The following is a 26624-nucleotide window of genomic DNA, read 5'->3' on the forward strand; positions in this document are numbered from 1 at the left end:
GACCTGACTTGAAAATGCGGTTGCAATCACAAGATCTGGCTTGAATCAGTCCTTCAAGTTTTAAGTCTCTATCGTCTGCATGTTCGAAGCTATCGCGAAAAAACTTATGGAGGGGGGCACCCCCCTCGGCCGGCGAGGGTTAAAAAAGGAGACTTTTTGGGAAGTCCAGGTCCTCGCCAGACCCAAGCACGGTATTTGTCAGCTCTCCGTGGCCAGCGTGATCCTAGCAATCGCGGAAAACCCCTCATGCCTCATAGGGTTGTCCCCACTCCCCTTCGACCGAGGAGGCCTAACAATCTACGGCATCACTGCATCATCATTGCCAAAAATTGAGTTTGAAAAATTTTACATCATTTTTGAACAGTTTTTTCGCTATAACTTGGCCAAAAAACGAGATATTGATCTGAAATTTGGTATGTAGATAGAAGACGGTGGGTCCTATCAAATATTCCGTTTTTCGAAACTCAAAACAACTTTTTGGATTTTTTTGCTAATATATCAAAAATATACTTTATTGATTTTGGGGATCAAAACTAAAAAAATAAAAAATCCCAGATAATAGTTATGTAGTCCTGTTAATTCTACACCTTTTATGTCTTGATCATTTTTCTGTATCTTCAAAGCTGTAGGCCTGACAGCTCTTCTCGCGAAGGTCTTTTTTTCGGTCGAAAATGGCAGAACATGACGTCATTCTGACGTCATTTGTGGCCAACCTATCATAGCTGGAAATTTTTGGTCACAATGTGTAAAATTGAAGCCCGGAGGGGTCCTGAGATTTTCGTGGCGATATCTCCAGCCGTTGAGGAGATATCGATGGAAAAGGACAGGGGGGGGGGGGGGGCGTTTCGGCCTCCCCTACGGGGCGCGGGTTAGCCATGCAAACAATAATGTGGCCTTCCAAAGCGTCGGCCTCGCCTCTACACGAGCTGAGCTCCATTAGAAACCGTTCTAAAGCTCGCTGGCCCTCACGGTTTCTCGGCAAGAGATTGTTACGCCGTAACGCGGCCATTACGCCGAAACGCCCGGGCACACCGACAGACCCCCCCCCCCGGTTCTGCACTGACAGACCCCCCCCCCCGGTTCAGACGCGTCGCACAGCTCTGATAGCGTGTATTCCGTTAGCGGCTCGCAGTACAGTGGGTCGGTGCCGTCACACAGTGGGTCGGTGGCGCCGATGGCCGCGCAGCCGGCTCGGCAGCCGGGCGCGGCGGCCTGGCCGTCTGCCGGCGGCGGCCGTCCTGTGTTTCCGGCGGCGGCCGTCCTGTGTTTCCGGCGGCGGCCGTCCTGTGTTTCCGGCGGCGGCCGTCCGTCTGCCGGCGGCGGCCGTCCTGTGTTCCCGCCGGGCCGCCGCCGCCGGGGCTGGCTCTCCGGCGGTGACGTGTCGCGCAGTCTGTCTGTCCGTCTGTCCGTCTGTCCGTCTGTCCGTCTGCCGGCCGGTCTCCCGGTCGTCCGTTCTCTCGGCTGGGGGCCGCCGACAGGTCTGAAAGGACACCAGAGACACAGCTCAGGTCAGCGAGTGCAGGGCAGTGCACGACAGGTTAGGGAAACACCATTCACCTTCTTAAAGGGACCCTCCCACCTTCAAAAAAGTCAATGAAATGGCATGACAGTGATGTACCTTGGCTCAGAAAGAGCAAAAATGAATATCTGCCGAACTTCAGAGAAAATATTCACCCGGGTTACGAGATATTAAACCTTTACTTTTTCGGGCCTATTCTGTTCTAATGACGTCATTTTAAAGCAATAATTTGGTATCTTAACCAGCGCACCGACGGGGTCTGCGCCAAATTAGAACCGACGGGAGGGGGAGGCGGATGACCGCGCCCCTGAGATCTCGAGAACGAAGCAAGATAGCGACAAGCGGTAAACGGCATGGGATACGCACGGACAAGGTCTACAATGAAAAAACTAATTTTTAGGTCAGGTCAAAGCTGACGTCACAGGGGTCAAAAAAGTTAAAGTGGCGGCGCCAGATATGGAGAGTTTTTCTCGAATAACTTTCGAACTAGTCAAGATAGGAACAAACTAAGGGCATCATCGTGATCCTCTAGTCAATCCTCATCGAATGATATATATGTTGACCTCAAAAGGCCAAGGTCAAAGGTTGACCTCAGGTCAAATGACCTCGAGGTCATCATGTATATCATTTGATGCGCCTTGACGAGCTGAACACAATGAGACCATCCGCGCGGCTGTATCTGGTTCCTGTACGGAGTTATTGGCAAAAAACTTTGGTGACCTTTGATGACGTCATATGACCTTACAGCTGCCCAACAGCAAAACAGACCTCAAGGTAGTGAAGGTTGATCGTATATGAAGTCATGTATGGTTTATGTGGCCATTCCGACCCGTTTTAGTAGTAAAAACAGGGAGTTGATTTTTCCCCCATTGACTTATAATGGGGAGGTCGTGAAATTGACCTGACCTTAGGCCATCGATATCAAAATTCCGAGAGAAACAAACTGTAGTTACTAATGACCTTATCACATCCTGCGACTTTCAAAGGCCTCCGACATCTACTGTAGCTCTGGCACGGTGAAAAAGTTGCAAAAAAGTGACTTGAGGTTGGGTCATTCAAAGTGACCTGGTGACCTGACCTTAAAAGTTGGGAGGTTCAAACTTGCACACCATGTGTAAAATTGATGAGAAAATAGTCGTGCCAAATTTCGCGGCGCGTAGCACCGCGGTTTTCCCGCTATCTACGAAAAACCTTAGGGGGTGGGGCGGATATCCGCCCCCCCCGTCGGTGCGCGGGTTAAAAGTGCGGCAGACGTTGCGCGCAAAGCAGTAGGTATATACCGCCACAGCAACAGCTTTCTTTTAGCATTAGATTTAAGAATCGCTAGACCTGCGCTGACGTCACAAATTTTAAGGGGGTATTCAAATGCATTAGGCCCTTAGAATCCGAAAACTGCAACTTTATTAAATTAAATATCTCCGAATCAAAACACTTCTCGATGTTGTGAGTACTCAAACTGGTACTCGCAGTTCAGGGACCCCAATGTGGCTATTTCAACTCAAAACTAATGTAAAGGTGGGATGGTCACATTAATTAAAAAAATTATGGCTTCTGCGTGGGGTTGTCAGTGCTTTTCGATTAACAATTTCGGGAAATTGTACGCCCTTTAGGTACAATGTGAGAAAAACATTTCATGCTCTTCAACTTGAAATTTGACAATGGTGCAGTTACATCCACACTTATTATCCAGTGAGCGCAGCCAATATATTCTGCACCCACAATAATCTAAAACAAAAACATTTATTCTCATCGATACTACTTCCCATGCAGCACGACGAATTCAGGATACTTTGTACACTACCCATCTTTCGAAACATTTGCTACTGTACTGATGGTCTTTAACGTTAATTTGTGGTCAGGTTAAAAGGAAGACATGTGATAGAACACATAAACACATACCTATAACCCATTGTGAAAAGTTTTGGCCCGATATCTTCAAAAATGGCTAAGCTCGCCGCTTTTACTCTTAGTGGTAGACAATTCACAGTTGCGTGAATTATTGACATTATCAATGCATCAAAACGCAATTGTTATAACGTAGCCCTCTGCCCTCTGAACTTTGTGCAGTAGACTTGGTGGCGCTGAGCTCGTGGAGCTCGCGGGCACGGTGCGGCCGTGCAGCAGTCGGGCAGCGGCCCCCGCCGGACACCGATCACCAATACAGCCGAACTACGTTATTCAGAATGCTGTGTGAGATCGCGGACCGAGATCGCGGATCCGGAAGCTGGAACGAACTTAGCCGCGGATACTAGCGGCACAACAGCAATGTATGCATGTGTGACACCTTTTCGACATGGTACACTTGCATGCAAGCTTGCGATGAGCCTCCCGCCCCTGAAACCGTTTTCCATTTTCTAATATCGGGTACCGCTCTCCCCCCCCCCCGCTTCACAGGCTATGGCTGGATTTCTGTACCCATGCACCCACAATGTCCCAGTCGACAGTCGTTCCTACTCCAATGATTATGACCTTGTCATGGCGTTCGTTCGTTGGCTAATTATATTTTACACGGTGGGGTGGCAAATAAACGACATCCCGCGCTGCCACTGAAGGCTCGCTGGTCCACGCACACATCTGGCGGTACCTAAATGTCTTCCATTACGTGTTGTAGTGACGTTACACTGTCAGCTGACGTGTGGCGTGACGCTGCACTGACATGTGACGCTGAATGTGACGTGTCGCGTCACTTACCGGACCAGCGGGAACCGGCGGTCGTGCGAAGTCGGTCTGCTGTTTACATGGGCATCTGTGAACGGGGCGGCGATCAGGTCAGCTGGGGGAGCAGAGGCTACACCTGCTCAATGGACCACAAACGCACACTGCTTCACCAAGACAATGCTGCCATAAACTGGGGGTTGGCATGACACTGATCCCAAGGACTTCGCGAGGGCGTAAGTAGCAGTGCCACAAGCTCTGAAAATGGGACGAAGAGGTAAGTTCGATTTGTGGATCTTAGGTAGACCATAGGTAGACCAGGCTTAGAATTTAAGCTACCTGTGTGGAAGATCAGCTTTCATGGTTATTTCATTCATTTCGAGACACTCGTCCAGAAGTTATCGTCTTTGTCACTCCCTTCAAGATTTGATTTTCAAGATGTCAAGCAGCAGATTCGTACCGTGAGTTACAAGTTTTTCAACACGTTTCGTCCGTCCAGAGTGTTTTCACCAATATTTTCCAAAAATGATGTCAAGACTTTGAAGGATTTTGCATCTGACTCTTCTATTGTGGTAACTAGACCTGACAAGGGGAGGGGGGTCGTGATTTTAGATAAAGCTCAATATCTAGCAAAGATTACAAAGATACTGTCAGATCGCACTAAGTTTTGTCTTGTGAATGAGCCACTTCACAAACTGTTATTACGTGTAGAAGATCCTAAAGTTAATAGGCTGCTCAGCAAGTTGAAAAAAGCATGTGCTATTACCGAACATACGTACAACGAACTGTATGCGTCTGGGTCGTCGCCAGGTATCCTATATGGTCTACCTAAGATCCACAAACCGAACTTACCTCTTCGTCCCATTTTTAGAACTTGTGGCACTGCTACTTACGCCCTCGCGAAGTTCTCAGTTCCAATTCTTGCTCCCCTTACTGACACTGATCCCGAGGAATTCCGTCACTATTTGACAGTTATATGACCTGAACAAGCCGCCACATGACCTAAACACAATGTCCACCTGACAGCCCCTGGTTTTTAACCTTCACTAGGCCAGAACATAGTTTCCATTCTGAGTCTTCTTTCCAGCTCCCCTCTGCCTCTACCGTCTGAAATCTGAGTACATCTGTCCATCTAGCTGCAGTCCGCGGGGTTCCAGGCAGGGCGGGACGGGGGGAGGTGCACTCTACTCCCGCAGCCCACTCATCGGAATAGGGACGGGGAGGGGGACCAGTCCACTCTGTACGGAAACCATTCCACTCTTTAGGGGAACATTCCACTCTGTACGGGGACCATTCCACCCTGTAAGGGGATCATTCCACTCTGAATTGGGGATCATTTCGATCTGCATGGGGTAGCCATTCCACTTTGTATAGGATCCATTCCGCTCTCTATGGGAGCCATTCGCCGCTGTACGGTGTCCGGTGACCACTGCTGACCCACCGGGCTCTGGCCGCGGATGGGCGACATCCCCCGGCCGCCGCGCGCGCGGAACTTGGAGAGCGTGGCCTCGGCCATCTCGCAGCGCTCCTCGGTCTCCTCCAGCTCCTGGCGAGTACAGGGGGGGGGGGGGTCAGGGGTACAACGCTCCTTAGGAGGGGGACACGACAGGGTGGCCGGGAACCTCCGGTCACTGACCCCAGGCCCGACCGCCAGTCTGCCAGCACATCCCAGCGCCTCCCTTCCCACCGCTCCGCGGCAGGTGCCGCCGACAGTCCCCGGCAGGTGCCGCCGACAGTCCCCGGCAGGTGCCGCCGACAGTCCCCGGTAGGTGCCGCCGACAGTCCCCGGCAGGTGCCGCCGACAGTCCCCGGCAGGTGCCGCCGACAGTCCCCGGCCGTGGGCTCTCGATCTCCATCAGACTCAGAGTAAAAGACTCTGCTCCATCCCGGCAGCGCTGTCAGACGCCTCCTCGGCTGACCCGCTGCGACCGACTCAGAACCAACAGACTATGAGCGTCCCTTGAGAGCTAGCAGACGTACCCAAATCGCCCTCAGAGTTGACAGACGCTGCCTATCCTCTCAGAGCTAGTAAACGCTGCCCGTTCCTCTAGGAGCCACCAGACGCCGCTCATCTCTCCTTACAGCTACAAGCGCGCGCGTCACTGACCTGCTGCGACTTGCGGAACTTGGCGAGATTGAGCGCGGCGATCTCCTCGGCCTCCTCGATCTGACGCTTGTACGTCTTGATCTTCTGCTGCAGCGAGTCGACCAGGTCCTGCATGCGCTGGTGGTTCTTTTTGTCTTCCTCCGTCTGTGGCGGCAGGAGCGGAGGGTCACTCGGAGGGAACACAGGGGGCTCAGTGCCGCGCGGCAGGAGGGGAGGGTCACTCGGAGGGAACACAGGGGGCTCAGTGCCGCGGCAGGAGCGGAGGGTCACTCGGAGTGAACACAGGGGATCAGTGCCGCGCGGCAGGAGGGGAGGGTTACTCGGAGGGAAGACAGGGGGCTCAGTGCCGCGCGGCAGGATAGGAGGGTCACTCGGAGGGAACACAGGGGGCTCAGTGCCGCGGCAGGATGGGAGGGTTACTCGGAGGGAAGACAGGGGGCTCAGTGCCGCGGCAGGAGGGGAGGGTCACTCGGAGTGAACACAGGGGGCTCAGTGCCGCGCGGCAGGAGGGGAGGGTCACTCGGAGGGAAGACAGGGGCTCAGTGCCGCGGCAGGAGGGGAGGGTCACTCGGAGGGAACACAGGGGGTTCAGTGCCGCGGCAGGAGGGGAGGGTCACTCGAAGGGAACACAGGGGGCTCAGTGCCGCGGCAGGAGGGGAGGGTTACTCGGAGGGAAGACAGGGGGCTCAGTGCCGCGCGGCAGGAGGGGAGGGTCACTCGGAGTGAACACAGGGGGCTCAGTGCCGCGGCAGGAGGGGAGGGTCACTCGGAGGGAGCACAGGGGGCTCAGTGCCGCGGCAGGAGAGGAGGGTCACTCGGAGGGAAGACAGGGGGCTCAGTGCCGCGCGGCAAGAGGGGAGGGTCACTCGGAGTGAACACAGGGGGCTCAGTGCCGCGGCAGGAGGGGATGGTCACTCGGAGGGAACACAGGGGGCTCAGTGCCGCGGCAGGAGGGGAGGGTCACTCGGAGGGAACACAGGGGGCTCAGTGCCGCGGCAGGAGGGAAGGGTCAGTCGGAGGGGACACAGGGGGCTCAGTGCCGCGGCAGGAGGGGAGGGTCACTCGGAGGGAACACAGGGGGCTCAGTGCCGCGCGGGGGAGGGTCACTCGGAGGGAACACAGGGGATTAGTGCCGCGGCACGAGGGGAGGGTGACTCGGAGGGAACACAGGGGGCTCAGTGCCGCGGCAGGAGGGGAGGGTCACTCGGAGGGAGCACAGGGGGCTCAGTGCCGCGGCAGGAGAGGAGGGTCACTCGGAGGGAAGACAGGGGGCTCAGTGCCGCGCGGCAGGAGGGGAGGGTCACTCGGAGTGAACACAGGGGGCTCAGTGCCGCGGCAGGAGGGGATGGTCACTCGGAGGGAACACAGGGGGCTCAGTGCCGCGGCAGGAGGGGAGGGTCACTCGGAGGGAACACAGGGGGCTCAGTGCCGCGGCAGGAGGGAAGGGTCAGTCGGAGGGGACACAGGGGGCTCAGTGCCGCGGCAGGAGGGGAGGGTCACTCGGAGGGAGCACAGGGGGCTCAGTGCCGCGCGGGGGGAGGGTCGCTCGGAGGGAAGACAGGATGCTCAGTGCTGCGGCAGGAGAGGAGGGTGACTCGGAGGGAACACAGGGGGCTCAGTGCCGCGGCAGGAGGGGAGGGTCACTCGGAGGGAAGACAGGGGGCTCAGTGCCGCGCGGCAGGAGGGTCACTCGGAGGGAACACAGGGGCTCAGTGCCGCGGCAGGAGGGGAGGGTCACTCGGAGGGAAGACAGGGGGCTCAGTGCCGCGACAGGAGAGGAGGGTCACTCTGAGGGAGCACAGGGGGCTCAGTGCCGCGGCAGGAGAGGAGGGTCACTCGGAGGGAACACAGGGGGCTCAGTGCCGCGGCAGGAGGGGAGGGTCACTCGGAGGGAGCACAGGGGGCTCAGTGCCGCGCGGGGGGAGGGTCGCTCGGAGGGAAGACAGGATGCTCAGTGCCGCGGCAGGAGAGGAGGTTCACTCGGAGGGAACACAGGGGGCTCAGTGCCGCGGCAGGAGGGGAGGGTCACTCGGAGTGAACACAGGGGGCTCAGTGCCGCGCGGCAGGAGGGTCACTCGGAGTGAACACAGGGGGCTCAGTGCCGCGGCAGGAGGGGAGGGTCACTCGGAGTGAACACAGGGGGCTCAGTGCCGCGGCAGGAGGGGAGGGTCACTCGGAGGGAACACAGGGGGCTCAGTGCCGCGCGGGGGAGGGTCACTCGGAGGGAACACAGGGGGCTCAGTGCCGCGGCAGGAGGGGAGGGTCACTCGGAGGGAACACAGGGGGCTCAGTGCCGCGGCAGGAGGGGAGGGTCACTCGGTGTGAACACAGGGGGCTCAGTGCCGCGCGGGGGGAGGGTCGCTCGGAGGGAAGACAGGGGGCTCAGTGCCGCGGCAGGAGGGGAGGGTCACTCGGAGGGAGCACAGGGGCTCAGTGCCGCAGGAGGAGAGGAGGGTCACTCGGAGGGAAGACAGGGGGCTCAGTGCCGCGCGGCAGGAGGGTCACTCGGAGGGAACACAGGGGCTCAGTGCCGCGGCAGGAGGGGAGGGTCACTCGGAGGGAAGACAGGGGGCTCAGTGCCGCGCGGGGGAGGGTCACTCGGAGTGAACACAGGGGGCTCAGTGCCGCGGCAGGAGGGGAGGGTCGCTCGGAGGGAACACAGGTGCTCAGTGCCGCGCGTCAGTCAGAGCGGTGCGAACGGACGCGCTAGACCGCACAGACGCAAACTTGACATCATTGATGCCACTTCCTCAAGAAAGCTGTGGAAAATTAAACGGGCTGCATCGCTCAGGGTCCGGGAGCATTGCACTATTTGTTGAGCAGTGGAGAAGTCTGGCGGCCGTCCGTCAGACAGGCCCCTGCCGCCGACCCCTCCCTCGGTCCCTCCTCCCTGCCCGCCGGCCGCCACCGCCCTCTCTGACCTGGAAGCTGAGCTCCTTGATGCGCCGCTCGGTCTTGCGCAGGTTCTTCTGGGCCTCGCTGTGGCGGCGCTGTTCGCTGTCCAGCTCCTGCTCCACAGTCCGCACCCGGTCCTCCAGCTTGGCGATGATCTTGCGACTCGCTTTGATGGCGTTCTGCTCGGCGTCCTCGACGCGCGCCTGGGCAGGGCGGAGGTCACAGATCAGGTGACAGGTCAGCGGGTCCTCAGTGGGCAGAGGGTAGGTCAGCGCGGCTCATGGGCAGACGATAGGACATGGGTTACAGTTCAGGGCGATCTTAAACGGGTGGAGGGAACGCGATGAGCAGAGACGACCTTATTTGGTGGCTCAATTAAAGTGAGCTCACGAAATGGCTGGAACAATTTTCGCTGATGAAGAGAGCTAGACGTGACAAGTCATTCACCCGGCTTCAGAAAACGAACAAGAAGATATGTTTTCCAGCCACGGCTCCAAACTTCAAATGAATGGAGTGACAGCTCAGGTCGGAACACACCCGCCCCGGTGACCCGGCGTGGGTCGATATAGTCCCTTGTCCGGTGACCCGGCGTGGGTCGCTATAGTCCCTTGTCCGGTGACCCGGCGTGGGTCGATATAGTCCCTTGTCCGGTGACCCGGCGTGGGTCGCTATAGTCCCTTGTCCGGTGACCCGGCGTGGGTCGCTATAGTCCCGGCCCGGTGACCCGGCGTGGGTCGCTATAGTCCCGGCCCGGTGACCCGGCGTGGGTCGCTATAGTCCCTTGTCCGGTGACCCGGCGTGGGTCGCTATAGTCCCTTGTCCGGTGACCCGGCGTGGGTCGATATAGTCCCTTGTCCGGTGACCCGGCGTGGGTCGATATAGTCCCGGCCCGGTGACCGGCTCGCGCACAGACCGCTCCACCGCCGCCGCCCAGCGCTACTCACCTGCAGGTCCTTGATCTGCACTTCCAGACTCTTGCAGAGTTTGAGCTGCGAGAGGGAGTGCTCCTGTTCGGCTCGCAGCTCGTCAGCCAGCCTGCGGACAGGCTCCGTTACAGATGCAGGTCCCGGCACAACGCGGACCACAGGATACGGGACACAGCTCACAGACATAACACACGGGACACAGGACACGCGGGACACAGGACACGCGGGACACAGGAGTCACAGGACCCACGGGGCACAGGACACGCGAGACACAGGACACACGGGACACAGGACCCACGGGGCACAGGACACGCGGGACACAGGACACGCGGGACACAGGATATAGGACAAGCGGGACACCGGATACAGGCGCACAGGTCACCGGACGGGACACAGGATACAGACACATGCTAGTGGGTGACGTAAATCAGGACATACAAGTCAGTGGGTGCTGGTCACAGACAGGGCATCAGCTAAAACAATTACCAACAGCCTGACCGTGTCGCAAACAATGGCTCTCTGCCCCAGACAACCGAGTCCAGAAACCCTGCTCATCCCTATTGATCATAGACCCGCTCTAACGCTCCACTGTACATACCATCCAGTTCGGCCCTTTGCACTGACACCCGCTCCACGTTTCCCTGTCTCCACCCACCATGCCTGCCATCGTCCACATTTTCCACATTTGTGGAGCCCACCTGGCGGCGTCCACCATGGCCTTCTTGGCCTTCTCCTCGGAGCTCTTTGCCTCGTTGAGCATGTCGTCGAGGTCGGTGTGCAGAGACTGCACCTCGCCCTCCAGCTTCCGCTTGGCCAGGGTGGCGGCCGTGTAGTTGGCCTGCAGTTCGGAGAGCTGGTCCTGGCCGTCTGTGAGGTCCAGCTCCGCCTGCAGGGGAGGATTCATACTGTCAGACACAGCTCCGCCTGCAGGGGAGGATACTGTCAGACACAGCTCCGCCTACAGGGGAGGGTTCATACTGTCAGACACAGCTCCGCCTACAGGGGAGGATACTGTCAGACACAGCTCCGCCTACAGGGGAGGATACTGTCAGACACAGCTCCGCCTACAGGGGAGGATACTGTCAGACACAGCTCCGCCTACAGGGGAGGGTTCATACTGTCAGACACAGCTCCGCCTGCAGGGGAGGATACTGTCAGACACAGCTCCGCCTGCAGGGGAGGATACTGTCAGACACAGCTCCGCCTGCAGGGGAGGATACTGTCAGACACAGCTCCGCCTGCAGGGGAGGATTCATACTGTCAGACACAGCTCCGCCTGCAGGGGAGGATTCATACTGTCAGACACAGCTCCGCCTGGGGAAGGGGAAACACGGTCAGATACAGCTGGATATGAGACCATCCGTCAGGACCAGCTCCACCTGGGGAGGGGGAAAGGAGAGACTGTCACATACAGCTCCGCCTGAAGGATGGGGTAGGGGGCCACCCCACTACCCCAGTCTCAGAACGAATGTAATCTGCAAGATCCACTTCAGCTTGTAGAATTTGGAGATAGACATTGTCGAGGAAGAAGTAGCTCATTCCTCTCCATCTCTTCCCTCCCACTCTTCTCACCTGGCGCCGGGCGCGATCGGCCTGCTCCAGCAGGGTGCGGCTCTCCTCCCTCCCCCTCCCTCTCTCTCCCTTCCTCCACCATCCCTCTCTCCTACATACCTCCTCTCTCTCTCTCTCTCTCTCTCTCTCTCTCTCTCTCTCTCTCTCTCTCTCTCTCTCTCTCTCTCGCTCTTCTCACCTGGCGCCGGGCGCGATCGGCCTGCTCCAGCAGGGTGCGGCTCTCCTCCAGCTCGCCGCTGAGCGCGTTGCCGCGCCGCTCCGAGGTGCCCAGCTGTTCCCGCAGGTCGTCGCGCATGCGCACCTCCTCCTCCAGACGGGCCTGTCGCGTTACACACAAAAACCATACAGTCAAACACGGCGACTGACACACGTCCCACTACCCGCCAACGGCTCTGTCATTCTACTTCGTCAGCGTACCTCGCCTGTTTGCCTTACACCAGCCTCGGCCTCGTGTTTCGTATCGGCGCTGACCTCCAGCTGGATAATCTCGGTATCGCCACTGACCTCCAGCTGGATAATCTCGGTATCCCCACTGACCTCCAGCTGGATAATCTCGGTATCGCCACTGACCTGCAGCTCGATGATCTCGGCCTGGTAGCGCCGGATCGTCTTCTGCGCCTCGGCGTTGGCCTTGTTGGCCTGGTCCAGCGCGATCTCCAGCTCGTTGATATCCTGCTCCAGTTTCTTCTTCATGCGCATGGCCTCGGCGCGGCCCTTGGCCTCGGCCTCCAGCGACGCCTGCATCGAGTCCAGGGCGCGCTGGTGCGTCTTCCTGCGGGGTAACAGAGGGATAACAGAGGGTAACAGAGATGTAACAGAGGGATAACAAAAGAGATATAGGTGCAGGTAACACTGGGCAGTCCGCGAGCGCTACTCCTTCGATCTGGCCCTGGCCTGCACACACTGCCCTGTCATCGGCTGAGGGATTTTCCAGCCGTCCGAATATATTTTTTTTTTTATCAAATGAAGCCGCTTGAAAGGAGAGCAAATACAGTGTCAAGCAACATTTCAGGCACCTTCATTCGCCCCGTCTCTCCCCACGCTCAGCCTGTGTTTTATTCCGCCTCTCCCACCCTTACCGTGTGTTTTCGAACTCCTCCTCCTTTTCAGCCACCCGTCGTTCGGTCTCCTGCTGAACCTGCTGCAGCTCCAGCTGACCCCGCAGGACCTGGAACGGGGCAGTGACATCAGCCGATCTACTCCGGGACCATCAGCTGACCTACCCCGGGACCATCAGCTGACCTACCCCGGGAGCATCACCAGACCTACCCCGGGAGCATCACCAAACCTACCCCGGGAGCATCACCAAACCTACCCCGGGAGCATCACCTGACCTTCTCCGGGAACATCACCTGACCTTCTGCGGGAACATCACTTGACCTGCCCGGGGACCATCAGCTGACCTACTCCGGGAACAGCAGTAAGTTCATAGCATTGCCTATCTGCGAGAGACCTGACACAGTCAAAGACGCGTCTGCTGGTGCTTGTACCTGCACCTGTGCCAGCCTGTTACAATGGCTTTATGTGAGTCCGACAGACTGAGGCCTGTAAGCTCCGAGATATCGTGGACCAATATGTCGAATAAGTGAACACTTCGATTACGAGTTAGACACCGATCCTGTAACGGTACCAGTGGTGCTAAGTTGAACTATCGGTGGTTGTAACTTGTACATTGCGCCAAGTGTTGAGTCGGGGACGGGTGGGTCAGGTCAGGTCGCGTCAGGTCGGGCGGTCACCTTGTTTTCCTCCTGTTCGAGGGCGGCCTCGGCCTCCTCCAGGGCCGACTGCAGCTCCTCCTTCTCCACCTCCAGCCGCTTCCGCGCCTTCTCTGCCTCGTGGATGTGGCGGCCGCCCTCGCCGATCTGGTCCATCAGGTCCTGCAGCGGACACACCACGTCAGCGAGTCACACAAGGTCCTGTGCAGGAGCTGATCTGGTCCATCAGGTCCTGCAGCGGACTGCGGGGTCAGTGTGGCCACACGGGGTCCTGTGCAGGATCTGATGTGGTCCATCAGGTCCTGCAGCGGACTGCGGGGTCAGTGTGACCACACGGGGTACCTGAGGTCACCGCTGGCAGCGGTGTGTTGACGACCTTTCCGCTAGCACTCAAGGTACAGTCCACAGCAGAAGTAATGTGTGGTTTCAGTCATGGGTATGTTCTGCTTCTGAGGCCTAGGAACGATCAGCCAGACTGCTACGAGACTTTAATGTAGCTTACATGTATCTTCACCCTTGCAGCTACAACTTTATCTATTGACGTCTTCTTTTCAATCAGTCCGCATTTAAAAATCGTCGGTCAAAGCCATCCGTTGAGATTGGTAAAACCACACATTACTTTAGCGGTGGGCTGTACCTCATGTTTTTCACATCAGGAGAATAGTATAGAAAAGACAAAGAGCTGTCCCATAGCGAAAACAAGCTTGTAAAAAGAGGTGAAGAGGAGCGGAAAATGCAGCGGCACTGCGAAGACAGCCGGTAGGAGGGTGCGGACAGACGGCCCTCTCTCCAGTCCCGGCCGCACGCGCCTTAATCTCGTCGGAGAGGTTCTTGTTCTCTCGGCGGATCGAGTCGAGCTGCTCCTGCGACTCCTCGTAGGCGGCCTTGACGCGGAACAGCTCGGTGCTGTAGTTGCGGCACTCCTTCTGCGAGGCGTCCAGCTCGGTGGAGAGGTCCTCCACCTTCAGCTTCCACTCAGCCACCACCTGGAGGAGGAGCGGGGAGGCGTCAGTCGGGCCAGGGGAGACGTCCACCACCTCGAGCGTCTGGAGGAGGAGCGGGGAGGCGTCAGTCGGGCCAGGGGAGACGTCCACCACCTGGAGCGTCTGGAGGAGGAGCGGGGGGAGGAATCAGTCGGGCCAGGGAGACGTCCACCACCTGGAGCGTCTGGAGGAGGAGCGGGGGAGGAATCAGTCGGGCCAGGGAGACGTCCACCACCTCGAGCGTCTGGAGGAGGAGCGGGGGAGGAATCAGTCGGGCCAGGGAGACGTCCACCACCTCGAGCGTCTGGAGGAGGAGCGGGGGGAGGAATCAGTCGGGCCAGGAGAGACGTCCACCACCTGGAGCGTCTGGAGGAGGAGCGGGGGAGGAATCAGTCGGGCCAGGGGAGACGTCCACCACCTGGAGCGTCTGGAGGAGGAGCGGGGGGAGGAATCAGTCGGGCCAGGGGAGACGTCCACCACCTGGAGCGTCTGGAGGAGGAGCGGGGGGAAGAATCAGTCGGGCCAGGCGAGACGTCAACCACCTGGAGCCTCTGGAGGAGGAGAGGGGGGGGGGGGTAAGGAATCAGTCGGGCCAGGGGAGACGTCCACCACCTGGAGCCTCTGGAGGAGGAGCGGGGGGGGGGGAGGAATCAGTCGCGCCAGGGAGCGGGGGCGTCAGTCGGCCCGGGGTGGTGGTCATCGACCTCATCCTCCACACGTGTTCACCGGCGTGAGATCTCGGGACTGGTCTCGCGTGATTCTAACATGGCTCCGCCTTCTGTATCAGACAGATCTGGCCTATCATCCTAGCTGACGCCCTCTGACCACCCAGCCCGCGCCAGCACCCAGCGCGGCTCCATATCCCTCAGTCTGCGCCAGCACACAGCGTCCCCATATCCCTCAGTCTGCGCCAGCACACAGCGTCCCCATATCCCTCAGTCTGCGCCAGCACACAGCGCGTCCCCATATCCCTCAGTCTGCGCCAGCACAGAGCGTCCCCATATCCCTCAGTCTGCGCCAGCACACAGCGCGTCCCCATATCCCTCAGTCTGCGCCAGCACAGAGCGCGTCCCCATATCCCTCAGTCTGCGCCAGCACAGAGCGCGACCGCATCTCCCTAATGACGGCAGTCCCCGCCTTCCTCTTCTGGCGGCACCCGCTCTCAGCTTCCCTCCCTTCCACCAACGGCGGCGCCCAGTCACAGCGGTCCCGGCCCCGGCTACCTTGTCGAAGTTGCGGGCCTTCTTCTCCATGGCCAGCGCCAGCTGCTGGGCCCGGTCCACCTCCATGTGCATGTCCTCGAGCTCGCCGCTCAGGCGCTGCTTCAGCTTCTCCAGCTGGCTGTTCTTGGCGTTGAGCGACTCGAGCTGCTCCTCGGCCTCCTGGAGGCGCAGCGCCAGCTTGCTGCGCTGGTCGTCCAGCTCCTCCACCCTGTCAGCACAACATGGCCGACCGGTCAGCACAACATGGCCGACCGGAAATGGCGAAACAATAGTCGCAGTTAACCCTATTCCGGGCGGGCTCTGAAAGGTTTGATTCTTGGCGGGGGCCTTTTCAGCCCCCTTCAGATTTCAAAAACTACACATTACAGCGACAAACGGCAAACGGCGTTTGATAGGTCGTTTGAAGTTCTACAACGTCTATATAAAACATTTTCGGGTCAGGTCAATATTGAGGTCACCAGAGGTCATCAACGATAAAATGTTTTGGAATTAGTTACTTTACCTTTTATTTTTTAAACTAAGAAATATAGAGACATAAAAGTAATACATTTTTGTTGCTCTCGTCGAGACGATGCGAAATAAGCATGCGGTGACCTTCACAGGTCACTTTGAAATTTGACCTGAGGTCAAGGTCAGGTCATTCACTAATGAGGTTCTGGGGTATGGTCATGCTGCATACCAAACGACGCGCCTTGACCAGGCGAGCAATTTGGTACCACTTACAAGTCTTAACCCGCGCCCTGCTGGGGGTCCTGGATTTCCACGCCCTGCTGGGGGGGGGGGGTGTTTGAACACCCCCCTTGTAACTCGGCTCCTGGGCCACGTAGCGATACGCGGAAGGCGGCGTTCGAAAGAGCGTAAAAAATAATGACGAAATCACTTCGGTCAATTTTTTGGTCAGGTCAAAGGTCAGGTCACCAGAGGTCATTGAAGGCAAAATTTCGCCGATTTCCAGGTCGAATGTCGAAAATTTCCAAGAAGCCAACGCATAACTCGGGAACCAATAGAGCTACAGCGCCGCGGAAAAGCGCATTCGATAGCCCTATTAACGCCCTTTCTGAGTAATTCCCTCAGATTTGACCTAACGTCAACGGTTTTGCCTGCAGGGGGCAAAAACTGCAAAAATAACCGATTTTTTTCGAAAACAGTTTTTCTGCAATAACTTTTGACCCAAGCCTTGTACGAGCTTACTTTTACCGGCATCGTGTTCCTCTCGTCAAGACGCATCGAATGAACTATAACTTGACCTTGAAAGGTCAACTTGAAAATTTGACCTCAGGTCAAGGTCATGACCTGACCGGAAAGGGTCATGTTGCATATCAGTCGATCCGTATCGTCAAGCTGAACACATCTAAGGCGTTTTCATCGCTCTAGCATGCCTCTATCAAAAGTTATTTGCGAAAAACTGTTAGATACCATTCGTGACCTAAGATGACCTCAGGGCATAAACAAGGGTCACGGACACCATTTTCAAGTTCAGTGTGTCTAAACCACTTGTAATTCGGTGTTTGGGAGTGTTTATAATGTCAATCATCCAAAAGAGGCGCATTTCAATTTTCTCCCATTGACTTATAATGGGGAGGTCGCAAAATTGACCTGACCTTAGGTCATCGATATCAAAATTCTGAGATATAAATTTTGTACATGCTATTGCTCTTAGCAATCGCTGAAAGTTTCAAAGCGATCGGTCACTGGATGTAGCTATGACAGACATTGAAAGTTTTTATGAGGTGAGGTCACTTCAAGTGACCTGGTGACCTGACCTTGAATGACCTTGGTCTGAAATTTTCACAACATGTGTAGAATTGATGTATGATAAGGTGTACCAAAAACGGCGGCGCTCCGCGCCGCCGTTTTTGAGATATTCGCGAAAAACCACAAGGGGGGTGTTCAAACACCCCCCCAGCAGGGCGCGGGTTAAGCACCATCATGTCGTGATTTATTGACAGAAAACGATTTATGACGTCACATGACCTCAGATGACCTTTCCCGGTGCCCCTGTCAATAAGCGGCACCAGGATCATCACCGATGAGATAATCTTCCATAATACTGAAAGAATTGAGTGGTTTTGACTCGTTTACACGAAGTAGGAGGCATTTCAAATATTTTTTCCATAGGCTTGCAATGTAAAGGTCACGAGTCTGGCCTGACCTCAGGTCACAGATATGAAAATTCTGAGATATGCAAATTGCAGATATTGGTACCCTAACTAAAACCTGAAGAGAACAAATTGATAAGTCAAAAACTCTAGCTCTGGCGTGATTGCAAACTTTTCTGAGGTGGGGTCAACAAACCGCCTCTGGTGACCTGACCTGCCCTGACCGGTAACTCTTTTTGTCAAAATGTGCGCAATGAATGTTCAGAAAAAGTCACCGAGTATGAGCTTTCAGTCTTGCGGCGTTTGGCAATGGCACAAGAAAAACCTGAAGAGGGGGCCTTAAACCCCCCCCCCCCTCCGCCCGGAATAGGGTTTTAAAGGTGTAAATTGACAGCAAATAGCGAGTATGCATCTGAAATAACAATAGCACCGTTGGCTGTCATGGCGAGATCCACTCAGGAACTGAGACTATCCCTGCTTATCCCTTTCATTGGCCGATAGTGACGTCACTTATTGGTGACGCCAGCCACTGATGGCGTCACTCACCGGGCCAGGCCGTCCTGCTCGTACTTCTGCTTCCACATCTGCGCCTCGGCGTTGATTTTGCTGAGCTGTCGCTGTAGCTCGGCCTTATGCTCCGCCTCTTCCTCCACCTGTGACGTCACACACAGACACGTTACCTATGACGTCAAGCTGCAGCCTCACTTGAATCGAATTAACAACATATTGGGAAGTTCTTAGCCTTTTCTCAGTTGCGTTATGCATATACTTGAACGCTAAACCATAGTGGCACCATATCATTGTTCTCATATATTCCCAGTTGTTCTCACATTCAGCTTACCAACCCATCTATTTAAAAAAGAAAAATCTTAAAGGGACTATCCCACCTTCTAAAATGTTGTTAAAACCAGTTAAATTGTGCCCGACTTTATAGATTGGATGACCAGGAACACGGTTCTGGCATTTTTATTTCATGAAACATCTTAGGCTTCCCATATTCCAAACACAAACTTTCAAATATGTGACGTCACAGCCCAAAATTACCTCCTTCCCCAGGCCACATTACTGTCATAAAGCTGATTCTTTTTACTCTGTAGGCACCACAACAAAGTTCAGACCAAGTTTTAAGCGATTTTTCAACGAACAAACCCATTTAAATCAGAATGACTAAACGAGGTGACGTCACACTAACGGTCGCTCCATGTTGAAGATAAGGCCTTGCACAAGGCCCATTTTCAAATGAAGGGAACGAATTTCTTCAACACCAAGAGGCCGCGGGGGTTGCAACCTAGATAGATAGTGGTTTCTGAACCTCGCCGCAAACTTGGCTATCTCAACTCAAACCCCATGTTAAAGGTGGGATAGTCCCTGTGATCCGCAATGACATCAGCTACTTGACCAAGCACAAAAACTACCTTAGGAAACACCCAACCCTGCAACAGCTATCTCACTTGGCTTTCATGACTGTCTTCCTAATTAATGTTAAACCCATGTGGCCCTGGGGGGGGGGCAAATATTGCCCCCTCCCGGATTTTTGCGTTAACTCATGAGCCGCGTATGCTATCGACACGATAGTTTCAGTGCCTTCTTTTGCATCAATTTGACACATGCTCTCAAACTTTCGGCGAAATCTGTCGGGAAACTTTGGAAAAATGACAGTTTTATGACGTCACTATACGCAATTTTCGAGCCAAAATAAGGTCAATATTCAAACAGCCACTTCCCTGTCATTTGATAAGCAATTTCAAATTTTAAATTATGATAGGACGTTGAATGTTGAGTTATACAAAATAGCTATCACAAATTTCCCAAACGTTGAAGTTTGGACCGGAAAATTCTCAAAAAAGCAAATGTATAGAAAATGGTATAAAAATCGATATTTTTCGAAATTTTCAAAAACCGTAAGGTGTGTGTGTCATGCAAGCATGGACCATATATATAATAAATTGCTTTCAAGTCAGTTAGTTTAAAAATGGTTTGATGTCGTCCAAAATCTTCGAAAATGTCCATACGTAGACTTTTCAAATTCCTTTTGACGAACATATGCAACAAAGCAAGATGAAAATTTAGTTTTCAGTTTCCTAGTTTCAGGAAAGCCCTTGCTACTCGTCTCTTTACCCCCCCCCCCTGGGGCTGCGAAAGCAGCGAGAGCCCATCCCACTCTTGGCGACGCAGCTGGAGACAGCGCCTCCCTCGGAGGGTGCGGGCGGCGCCATGAGGAATCGTATCGAACTCAAAACTTCCCGACCACCGGGATGATGGAAACACCAACTACGCTACCAGGGCCGATGACTGCGGCGGCTACATGTGACCTCTGATGATACTGGCTGTCATGGGCATTCCACGATGACCCGATGCGCCCATCCAAGGCCATCTATAGAAGGTACAGTCACTCTCCCGCCGACCAATCAGAGACAGATCCTGAGTGACGTCACCCCTGATGCTCGATAGGGGTACTCCATTCCTTTACAACGTAAAAATGACTAACTTCATTTGAAGATTGTTGGTGACACTCTACACATATCGCTCAACCATTGATGTCATTGGAAAGTCCAACTAATTTTCTAGCGATAAAAAAGAGCAGCAATATGCTAAGAAATGGCCGGTTTTGAAGATATAGACGATTTAAAAACCCTCTGCAGTTGAAGGAAAGCAACGTAAAAACGCATCGAGCTTATATTTTTACTATGAATAAATCATTTTTCAGTAAGTTTTTAGATATGGTATGGAATTATTCAACAACTTTATTACAATATTTTTATTACTTGGAACTTTATTTCAAAATAATATTTTCAAAAATGGCAACTGTTGGCAAGTAGCTTTGAAGCGATTGTGGCGCGCCGCGTCATTATTGTCCTGAGGCCCCCATATGATGTCATCAAAAGTGGAGTGACATGGGCCTGCGCCCATCTAGCCTGTCGCCACTTTTCCCGCCTGTCCCCTGTCGCTTCCCACCTGTTCCCGCAGGCAGTCCATCTCGTGCTCCAGCGCGCGGTATTTGCCCAGAATTCCAGACTTCTCGCGCGACTCCTCGTCGGCCATTTTGCGGGTGTCCTCGAGCTGTGTGGTCAGTGACACCTTCATCTTGGAGAGCTGCGCAATGTTCTGTTCGGCCTCCTCCAACTGCAGACACGCACACAACACACAGACGCAGAAAAATCAGTGCAGGGAAAGAGTAATCCCAAAATGTGAAGAAAAAAAAACAGGCGAGCTAGCAGCAACAGCAACTAATTGACGAAAGCCAGACGAGATGATGCATATAAAAGTTTGTCATGCATCGTGAACAAGAAGTATACACTTTTTACTTATTATACATTGTCTTATTTTGAAGAAATAAACTTAAGTGAACCGTTCGACTGAGACGCCAGAGAGTGTTTACTCCACTTTTGAAACATTAAGAATGCATCTAATACGGCGTCCAGCGTGGGGCCCTCAAATGTGTCAGTTTAAAAAGTGTTAAGACTGCGCGCTGATTATCCTTTTCCAGAAGAGAGTCTGTCGCCCTGACATAGAGCAGCGGCACCTGTGTGTCATTCTGCCTCGCACGCGAGCGCATCAAGTAGGTACGCACCTGTCGGGTGTAGTCGGCGTTCTCCATGGCCAGTTTCTTTTTGGCGGCCTCGAAGTCGTTGAGCGCTCGGTTGGCCTCGTCCAGTTTGGCGGACGCCTCGGCCGTCTGCTGCTCCAGCACACGGTTGGCCTTCTCGGCGGCCGACTGACGCCACCAGGGGGACACGAACACGTCAGAGGACGTCAGCCGGGGCACAAACTAGCATCAACTGACATCAGAAGTGGCGCACGGCGAAAACAAGCGGGATAGTGAGATTTAAAGGCGCACATACTGTTTAAAGACTGCTTTTTATGAAATACACAATACACATACTGCGTGGCAAAAATTAAAAGCCATCGAATCACTCTGCTCTGCTCTGTAATCCCAGAGCAGAGCGCCCTCCCTCCTGGAGTAGCAAACCTTCCATTTCAAAGGAGCCTATCTCCTCACAGAGTAGCCTCCGTTCCAGAGGAGCCCACTTTCCTTCCGGAGGTGCCCACCTCCCTGTGGGAGCTGCCTACCCTTCCGGAGTTGCCCACGCCCCTCCCGAGGAGCCCACCTTCTCGGTCGTGGCGAAATCCAGCCCGGAGCGGAGGTCCATCACCTCTGCGGCCGAGGCCTCGCGGTCCTTCTCGGCCCTGACGGCGAGAAACGCGACGGTCAGGGCGGAAAAACGCGACGGTCAGGGCGGAAAAACTCGCCGGTAAGGGCGGAGAAACGTGCCAGAGAGACTGGGGAGTCCTGCCACGTGAGAGCCAGGTGGATCATGGAAATGATTTCCAAAAGTAAATTGTACGCACAGTAGAAGTGAATCTAAATGAGCAGCGAACAGCGAAAGACGATTGTAATTTTAATAATCGAACCCCTATCGACACATTAGTGAGTCACCCAATGATTATAGGACTCACAAACTGCATGAAGACGTAACCTGTCGGTCACTCACTTGGCTTTCATCTTGTTGAGCTGGTCGATCTGGTCGGACATCTCGTTCACGGCATCGTTGTGGCGTCGGCGCATTCCCGCCAGCGCCGACTCGTTCTGAATGTTCTGCGAACGAGCGTCAGTGAATGACGTCAGTATGCCGTCAGCTGAGGACGTCAGTGTGACGTCAGCGTGCCGTCACTAAGGGGCAGTGGCAACTCAGGGCATGCGGCGAGTCTGTGGCCCAAGTGCGGCTGAGAACGCATGATATAGGCTCGTCAGCCGGTGGTACATATGTATATGGCGATCCTACAAAAGAAGGAAAGTCGCTCCTCAATTCTCTAGGAGGACCAGTCTTCAGTATTGGTTACAACCACCTGCCTGAATTTTTAACCTGCATAGACCACCTGTGCCAAGGTATACTGGTCACTTGATTCGGTGCCACTTCTGCATGTTTCAGACTGCAGGATTGGCACCGAACCAAGTTTTCGATGTCCTGATGTCTCTGCGTGTGCCACACTTATCCCTCGATGTCTCTTAGTCTCTCGCTCTCTCCTCTCTCTCTATTCTCTGTGTCTCTCTCTCACTCACTCACTCACTCACTCACTCACTCACTCACTCACTCACTCACTCACTCACTCACTCACTCACTCACTCACTCACTCACTCACTCACTCACTCACTCACTCACTCACTCACTCACTCACTCACTGACTCACTCACTCACCTGTTCCTCGATGTCCCTGCGCAGCTTGGCCAGCTCGGCCTCCCGTTTCTTGTTGAGCTCGATCTGGGCGGCGGTGGCGCCGCCGGCCTCGTCCAGTCGCTCGCCGAGCTCCTCCAGCTCGCGGGCCTGTCGACCAAGCACCCAGTGGCGTTAGAGGCAACAACAACAGCAACAGCAGCGGCTCGCCGAGAGCCTCCAGCTCGCGGCTGCCGACTGCGATGACAAAGTGGTGTCAAAAGGGCTAGAGAAGGCACGTTGACTCATCGGAGAAAGAGAAGGCGCAGTCTCAGCAATGCGATGATGGTTCGGAAATTACACTGATTGTGAGGACGCACAAACCCCTGTCCGACTACCCTAAAATAGTGTTACGAAAGTATTTAGTGCTCAGTTTGCCAAAAAAAGCACACACATTCGTCGAAGTATCAGCAATATCTTGGCCTACCCTTCAGAATCGGTGTTTTGCTCTACTGAGCTGATTCAGTACTGAGCCGAGTCCCCACGTTCCCCAGGCCAGCTCGTCGTCCCGTGACCGCTCCCCGCCACTGACCAGGTCGGAGCGCTGCTTCTCGGCCTTGGCGCGCGCGTGCCGCTCGGCCTCCAGCTCTTCCTCGAGCTCCTCGATGCGCGCCTGCAGCTCCTTGATCTGCTTCTGCAGCTTGTTGACCAGCGCCTGCTCGTCCTCCAGCTTGGCTGCACGGGACGTCAGAGTCAGCAACATCAGAGGGCCACACCGTGACGTCAAAATGGCATCAGACAGCGACATCAGCTGCTAGAACGGCGACGTCACACTCGTGGACCGCAATGTGTTTCTGGTCTTACAGAGGCTATTTATTTCACCGCGTCAATGCACATGCCGCGGCCGCCCCTGGCCGTCCGCACTCACCGGACAGCGAGGCGATCTCCTTGTCCTTGCGCGCGATGGTCTGCTCGAGTTCTTTTTTGTTGCGCTCCAGGTCGGCCACAGCCTCCTGGGTCAGCTTCAGGTCGCCCTCGACCTTCCGCTTGTTCTTCTCAACGTCGGCGCGCAGCTTCTTCTCGCGCTCCACCGAGTCCTCCAGCTCGTCCAGCGAGCGCTCCAGCTTGGCCTTCACCTTGTTCAGGTGGTTGACGCGGTCCTCCTGGCATTGCAGGTCCTCCGAGGTCTTCTGCTGGTTCTCCTGTGGGAGAGCACGGACCGCCGGTCAGGGGTCGCACCGGTGACAGCCGCGCTAGAGGCCTTGGTCGTGGAGTACGAACGGTGACACATATGGTGACAGGTTAAGGCCTGACCTATTTTAAACAAGCAGCACGTTTTTCATTCTGACGTGGCAATGGCCACCGTTTGCATCAGCCCGTTGGCTTTCCAACCACCCTCTGTCCCTTGTGACTGCTTCTCGCAGGACCGTCTCTGCGCTCAGTGCCGAGTGTTCTAATCGGCACCGTGGTCCCACTCGGCACTGTCCCCTGAAACGCACCTGGAGCTGCTTCTTCTCCTTGTTGAGTTTTGCGATGAGCTCCTGCTGGTGGGCCACCTCGTCCTGCAGGTTGCGGATCTGGTGGTCCTTGGTGGCCTTGTCCTGCTCCGCCTTCTGGATGGTCAGCTCGTAGTCCTCCAGCTCCTTCTTGATTCGGCTCATCTCCTGGTCCAGCTTCTTCTTGGCCTGGTTCAGCGCCTCGCGGGCCTCCTCTTCCTCGGAGAGGCGGTCCTGGGTCTCCTGTGGGGTACACAAGGGGCGCAGCGTCAGGTCACTCGGTCTCTTGGGGACATAGGGGGAGCAAGGTCAGGTTGCTAGGCCACAGGGGCGCGGGAAGCGCAAAATCAGGTCACATGGTGAGGCTACGGGGCAGTTCACATGGTAGTGTCAGTAACTTCATACAAGCCGTCATATTTTTTTAGGAATATCAGCGTAAATTTCGGTAGCCTGTAAATATAACGCATCAACAATCAGCATGGTAAGCTGGCTAATACTTTATCTTTTTCGCTGCTGCGTTGCGGTATAAAACAAAACATTTTGTAAGCACTCCGGCTTCTATACTCTTACCCTGACAGAGACAACAGTTCAAGGACAAATGAGAAAAACTATAACACGCTCCTGCCGGAGGTTGTGACTCCTGGCCGCTGTCCGCTCCCCGGCCAGTCCCCGCCGCCACCTCAGGCACGCACCTGCAGCTGCTTCTCCAGCTGCTTCTTCTGCGCCTGCAGCTTCTGCTGCTTGGCGTGGTAGTCGCTGATGCTGCCCTTCTCCTCGTCGAGGGCGGACAGCAGCTCGTCGCGCTCCTTAGTCAGCCGGGCGTTCTGGTCGTCCAGCTGCTTCCGCAGCTTCTCCTCCTTCTCGATGGCCGAGAGCGCCTTCTCGGCCTTGGCCTCGAGCGCCTGCCGGGCACGGTCATACGGGCACGGTCAGAAGCAGTCATACCGGCGTGGTCATACGCACTCAGTCGCAGTTCACCGCACAGTCAAAGTATTTACTTAATTAACGTCGCACTACACCCCGAGTTTGGTATGGCATGGTCCGCTTGGTCGGCTCGCGACCCACGGATCCGTCCACTCACGCGCATCTCGTCCTCGATGCGTGTGACGTTGAGCATGGGCTTGATCTTCTGCCACAGCTTGAACCACATCCAGTTGCGCAGCTGCATGTACTTGCGCAGGTTGCGCTGAACCACCTGGAGCGCCAGCCTGCCGACCGTGGAGCCGCAATCAGAACAGCATCAACGCACAGACATTCCCTCACAGGTCTCTGCTTCTGCAGTGCTGCTACCCCTCCCCACCACTGCGGAGCCGAGTCCCATGGCGGCCGGCCGGTCAGCCGGCAGCCCGCCCCGCATCTGCTTCTGCCGGCACTACCGCCCTTCTCCAATTACTACAGGACTCCACCCGGGGAGGACAGCCCGTCCCAGATATATTTCTGCAGACCCTGTCGTCCCCTCTCTAATGACTATACGACTCGGCTCGGTGCCGACAGCCCGCCCACCTCTGCTTCTGCAGCTTCTTGAACTCCTTCCTGGTGAAGTAGCCGCGCACCCACGACTGGAGCCAGCTGAAGATCTTTGAGAGCCGCTCGTCTCGCAGCTCCTCCATCTGGCCGAGGACTCCAGCGCGGAAGAAGACCTGCAGCGGCGGCCGGTCAGAGGGCACCGGGGACCGGGTGCGCGGGCGCGCAGCACTACCGCAGATTCTGCATTGCTGACCACATCCAAGGCATTATCTGTAGGAACTGCAAGATAATTACGGAAGCCGGTTTTCCAAACATTGCGATTATTTATGACGCTGCAATTCCTGAGAACTATCTTACGGTAATGAAAATGGTGGAGCGTTGAGATGAACTAGCACACATGTGCAGCATTGGTATTATTGATTGCGAGTACCTACAGCTCGCCATGCAGCCTCACTTACCTCGGCAGCACGAAGGGTATGTTAGTGCGGCTCGGCGAGGATCAGGAGCGTGGTTGGTCCGGGGCTCGGGAGCGGGAGCAATGGGCGGCCGCTGGTGGCGATCCTCGTGATACAGTGAGCCGATTTTGTGTAGCGTGGCTGTTTCATTTTCGACATTGAGGATACTTTGCCTCACATTTTGGTACACCTACCCACAAACACAGCATCGCTGCGTCTGGGCATTTTTCCAAACCATCGTTCTATCAGCGGCAGGTCCCGTAAGGAATACCTACCTATCTTTACCTACAGTGCGGAATTCGAGCATTACATCAGTGACTGACAACCGGTCTCTTAAGGTATATGCTAGTTCATTTTAG

At 55.3% G+C, this 26624-nt stretch overlaps 1 protein-coding gene across 50 annotated transcripts in view; it reads right to left on the reverse strand.

The window, feature by feature from the left end:
• Window positions 1-1093: 1093 nt before the first annotated feature.
• Window positions 1094-26624, reverse strand: part of LOC122363852 (myosin heavy chain, muscle-like) — an 88452-nt gene continuing 62921 nt past the window's right edge. For all 50 annotated transcript variants that reach the window (XM_043333608.1, XM_043333591.1, XM_043333625.1 and 47 more), the window contains 25 exons: window positions 25847-25983; window positions 25425-25551; window positions 25036-25245; window positions 24347-24586; window positions 23776-24049; window positions 23440-23582; window positions 22893-23018; window positions 22188-22291; window positions 21804-21882; window positions 21266-21409; window positions 20650-20817; window positions 18241-18347; window positions 15596-15803; window positions 14199-14375; window positions 13411-13551; window positions 12754-12842; window positions 12245-12446; window positions 11853-11993; window positions 10801-10988; window positions 10121-10211; window positions 9203-9379; window positions 6282-6425; window positions 5616-5720; window positions 4211-4265; window positions 1094-1480 (listed from right to left, as the gene is read on the reverse strand). In XM_043333608.1, the coding sequence (XP_043189543.1) occupies window positions 4254-4265; window positions 5616-5720; window positions 6282-6425; window positions 9203-9379; window positions 10121-10211; window positions 10801-10988; window positions 11853-11993; window positions 12245-12446; window positions 12754-12842; window positions 13411-13551; window positions 14199-14375; window positions 15596-15803; window positions 18241-18347; window positions 20650-20817; window positions 21266-21409; window positions 21804-21882; window positions 22188-22291; window positions 22893-23018; window positions 23440-23582; window positions 23776-24049; window positions 24347-24586; window positions 25036-25245; window positions 25425-25551; window positions 25847-25983 (3534 nt within the window). In that variant the 3' untranslated portion in view covers window positions 1094-1480; window positions 4211-4253. The remainder of the gene's footprint in view (window positions 1481-4210; window positions 4266-5615; window positions 5721-6281; window positions 6426-9202; window positions 9380-10120; window positions 10212-10800; window positions 10989-11852; window positions 11994-12244; window positions 12447-12753; window positions 12843-13410; window positions 13552-14198; window positions 14376-15595; window positions 15804-18240; window positions 18348-20649; window positions 20818-21265; window positions 21410-21803; window positions 21883-22187; window positions 22292-22892; window positions 23019-23439; window positions 23583-23775; window positions 24050-24346; window positions 24587-25035; window positions 25246-25424; window positions 25552-25846; window positions 25984-26624) is intronic.

The sequence above is a fragment of the Amphibalanus amphitrite genome, unplaced genomic scaffold, assembly GCF_019059575.1.
Source record: "Amphibalanus amphitrite isolate SeventyFive unplaced genomic scaffold, NRLGWU_Aamphi_draft 000643F_arrow, whole genome shotgun sequence".
Classification (NCBI taxonomy): Eukaryota; Metazoa; Arthropoda; class Thecostraca; order Balanomorpha; family Balanidae; genus Amphibalanus; species Amphibalanus amphitrite.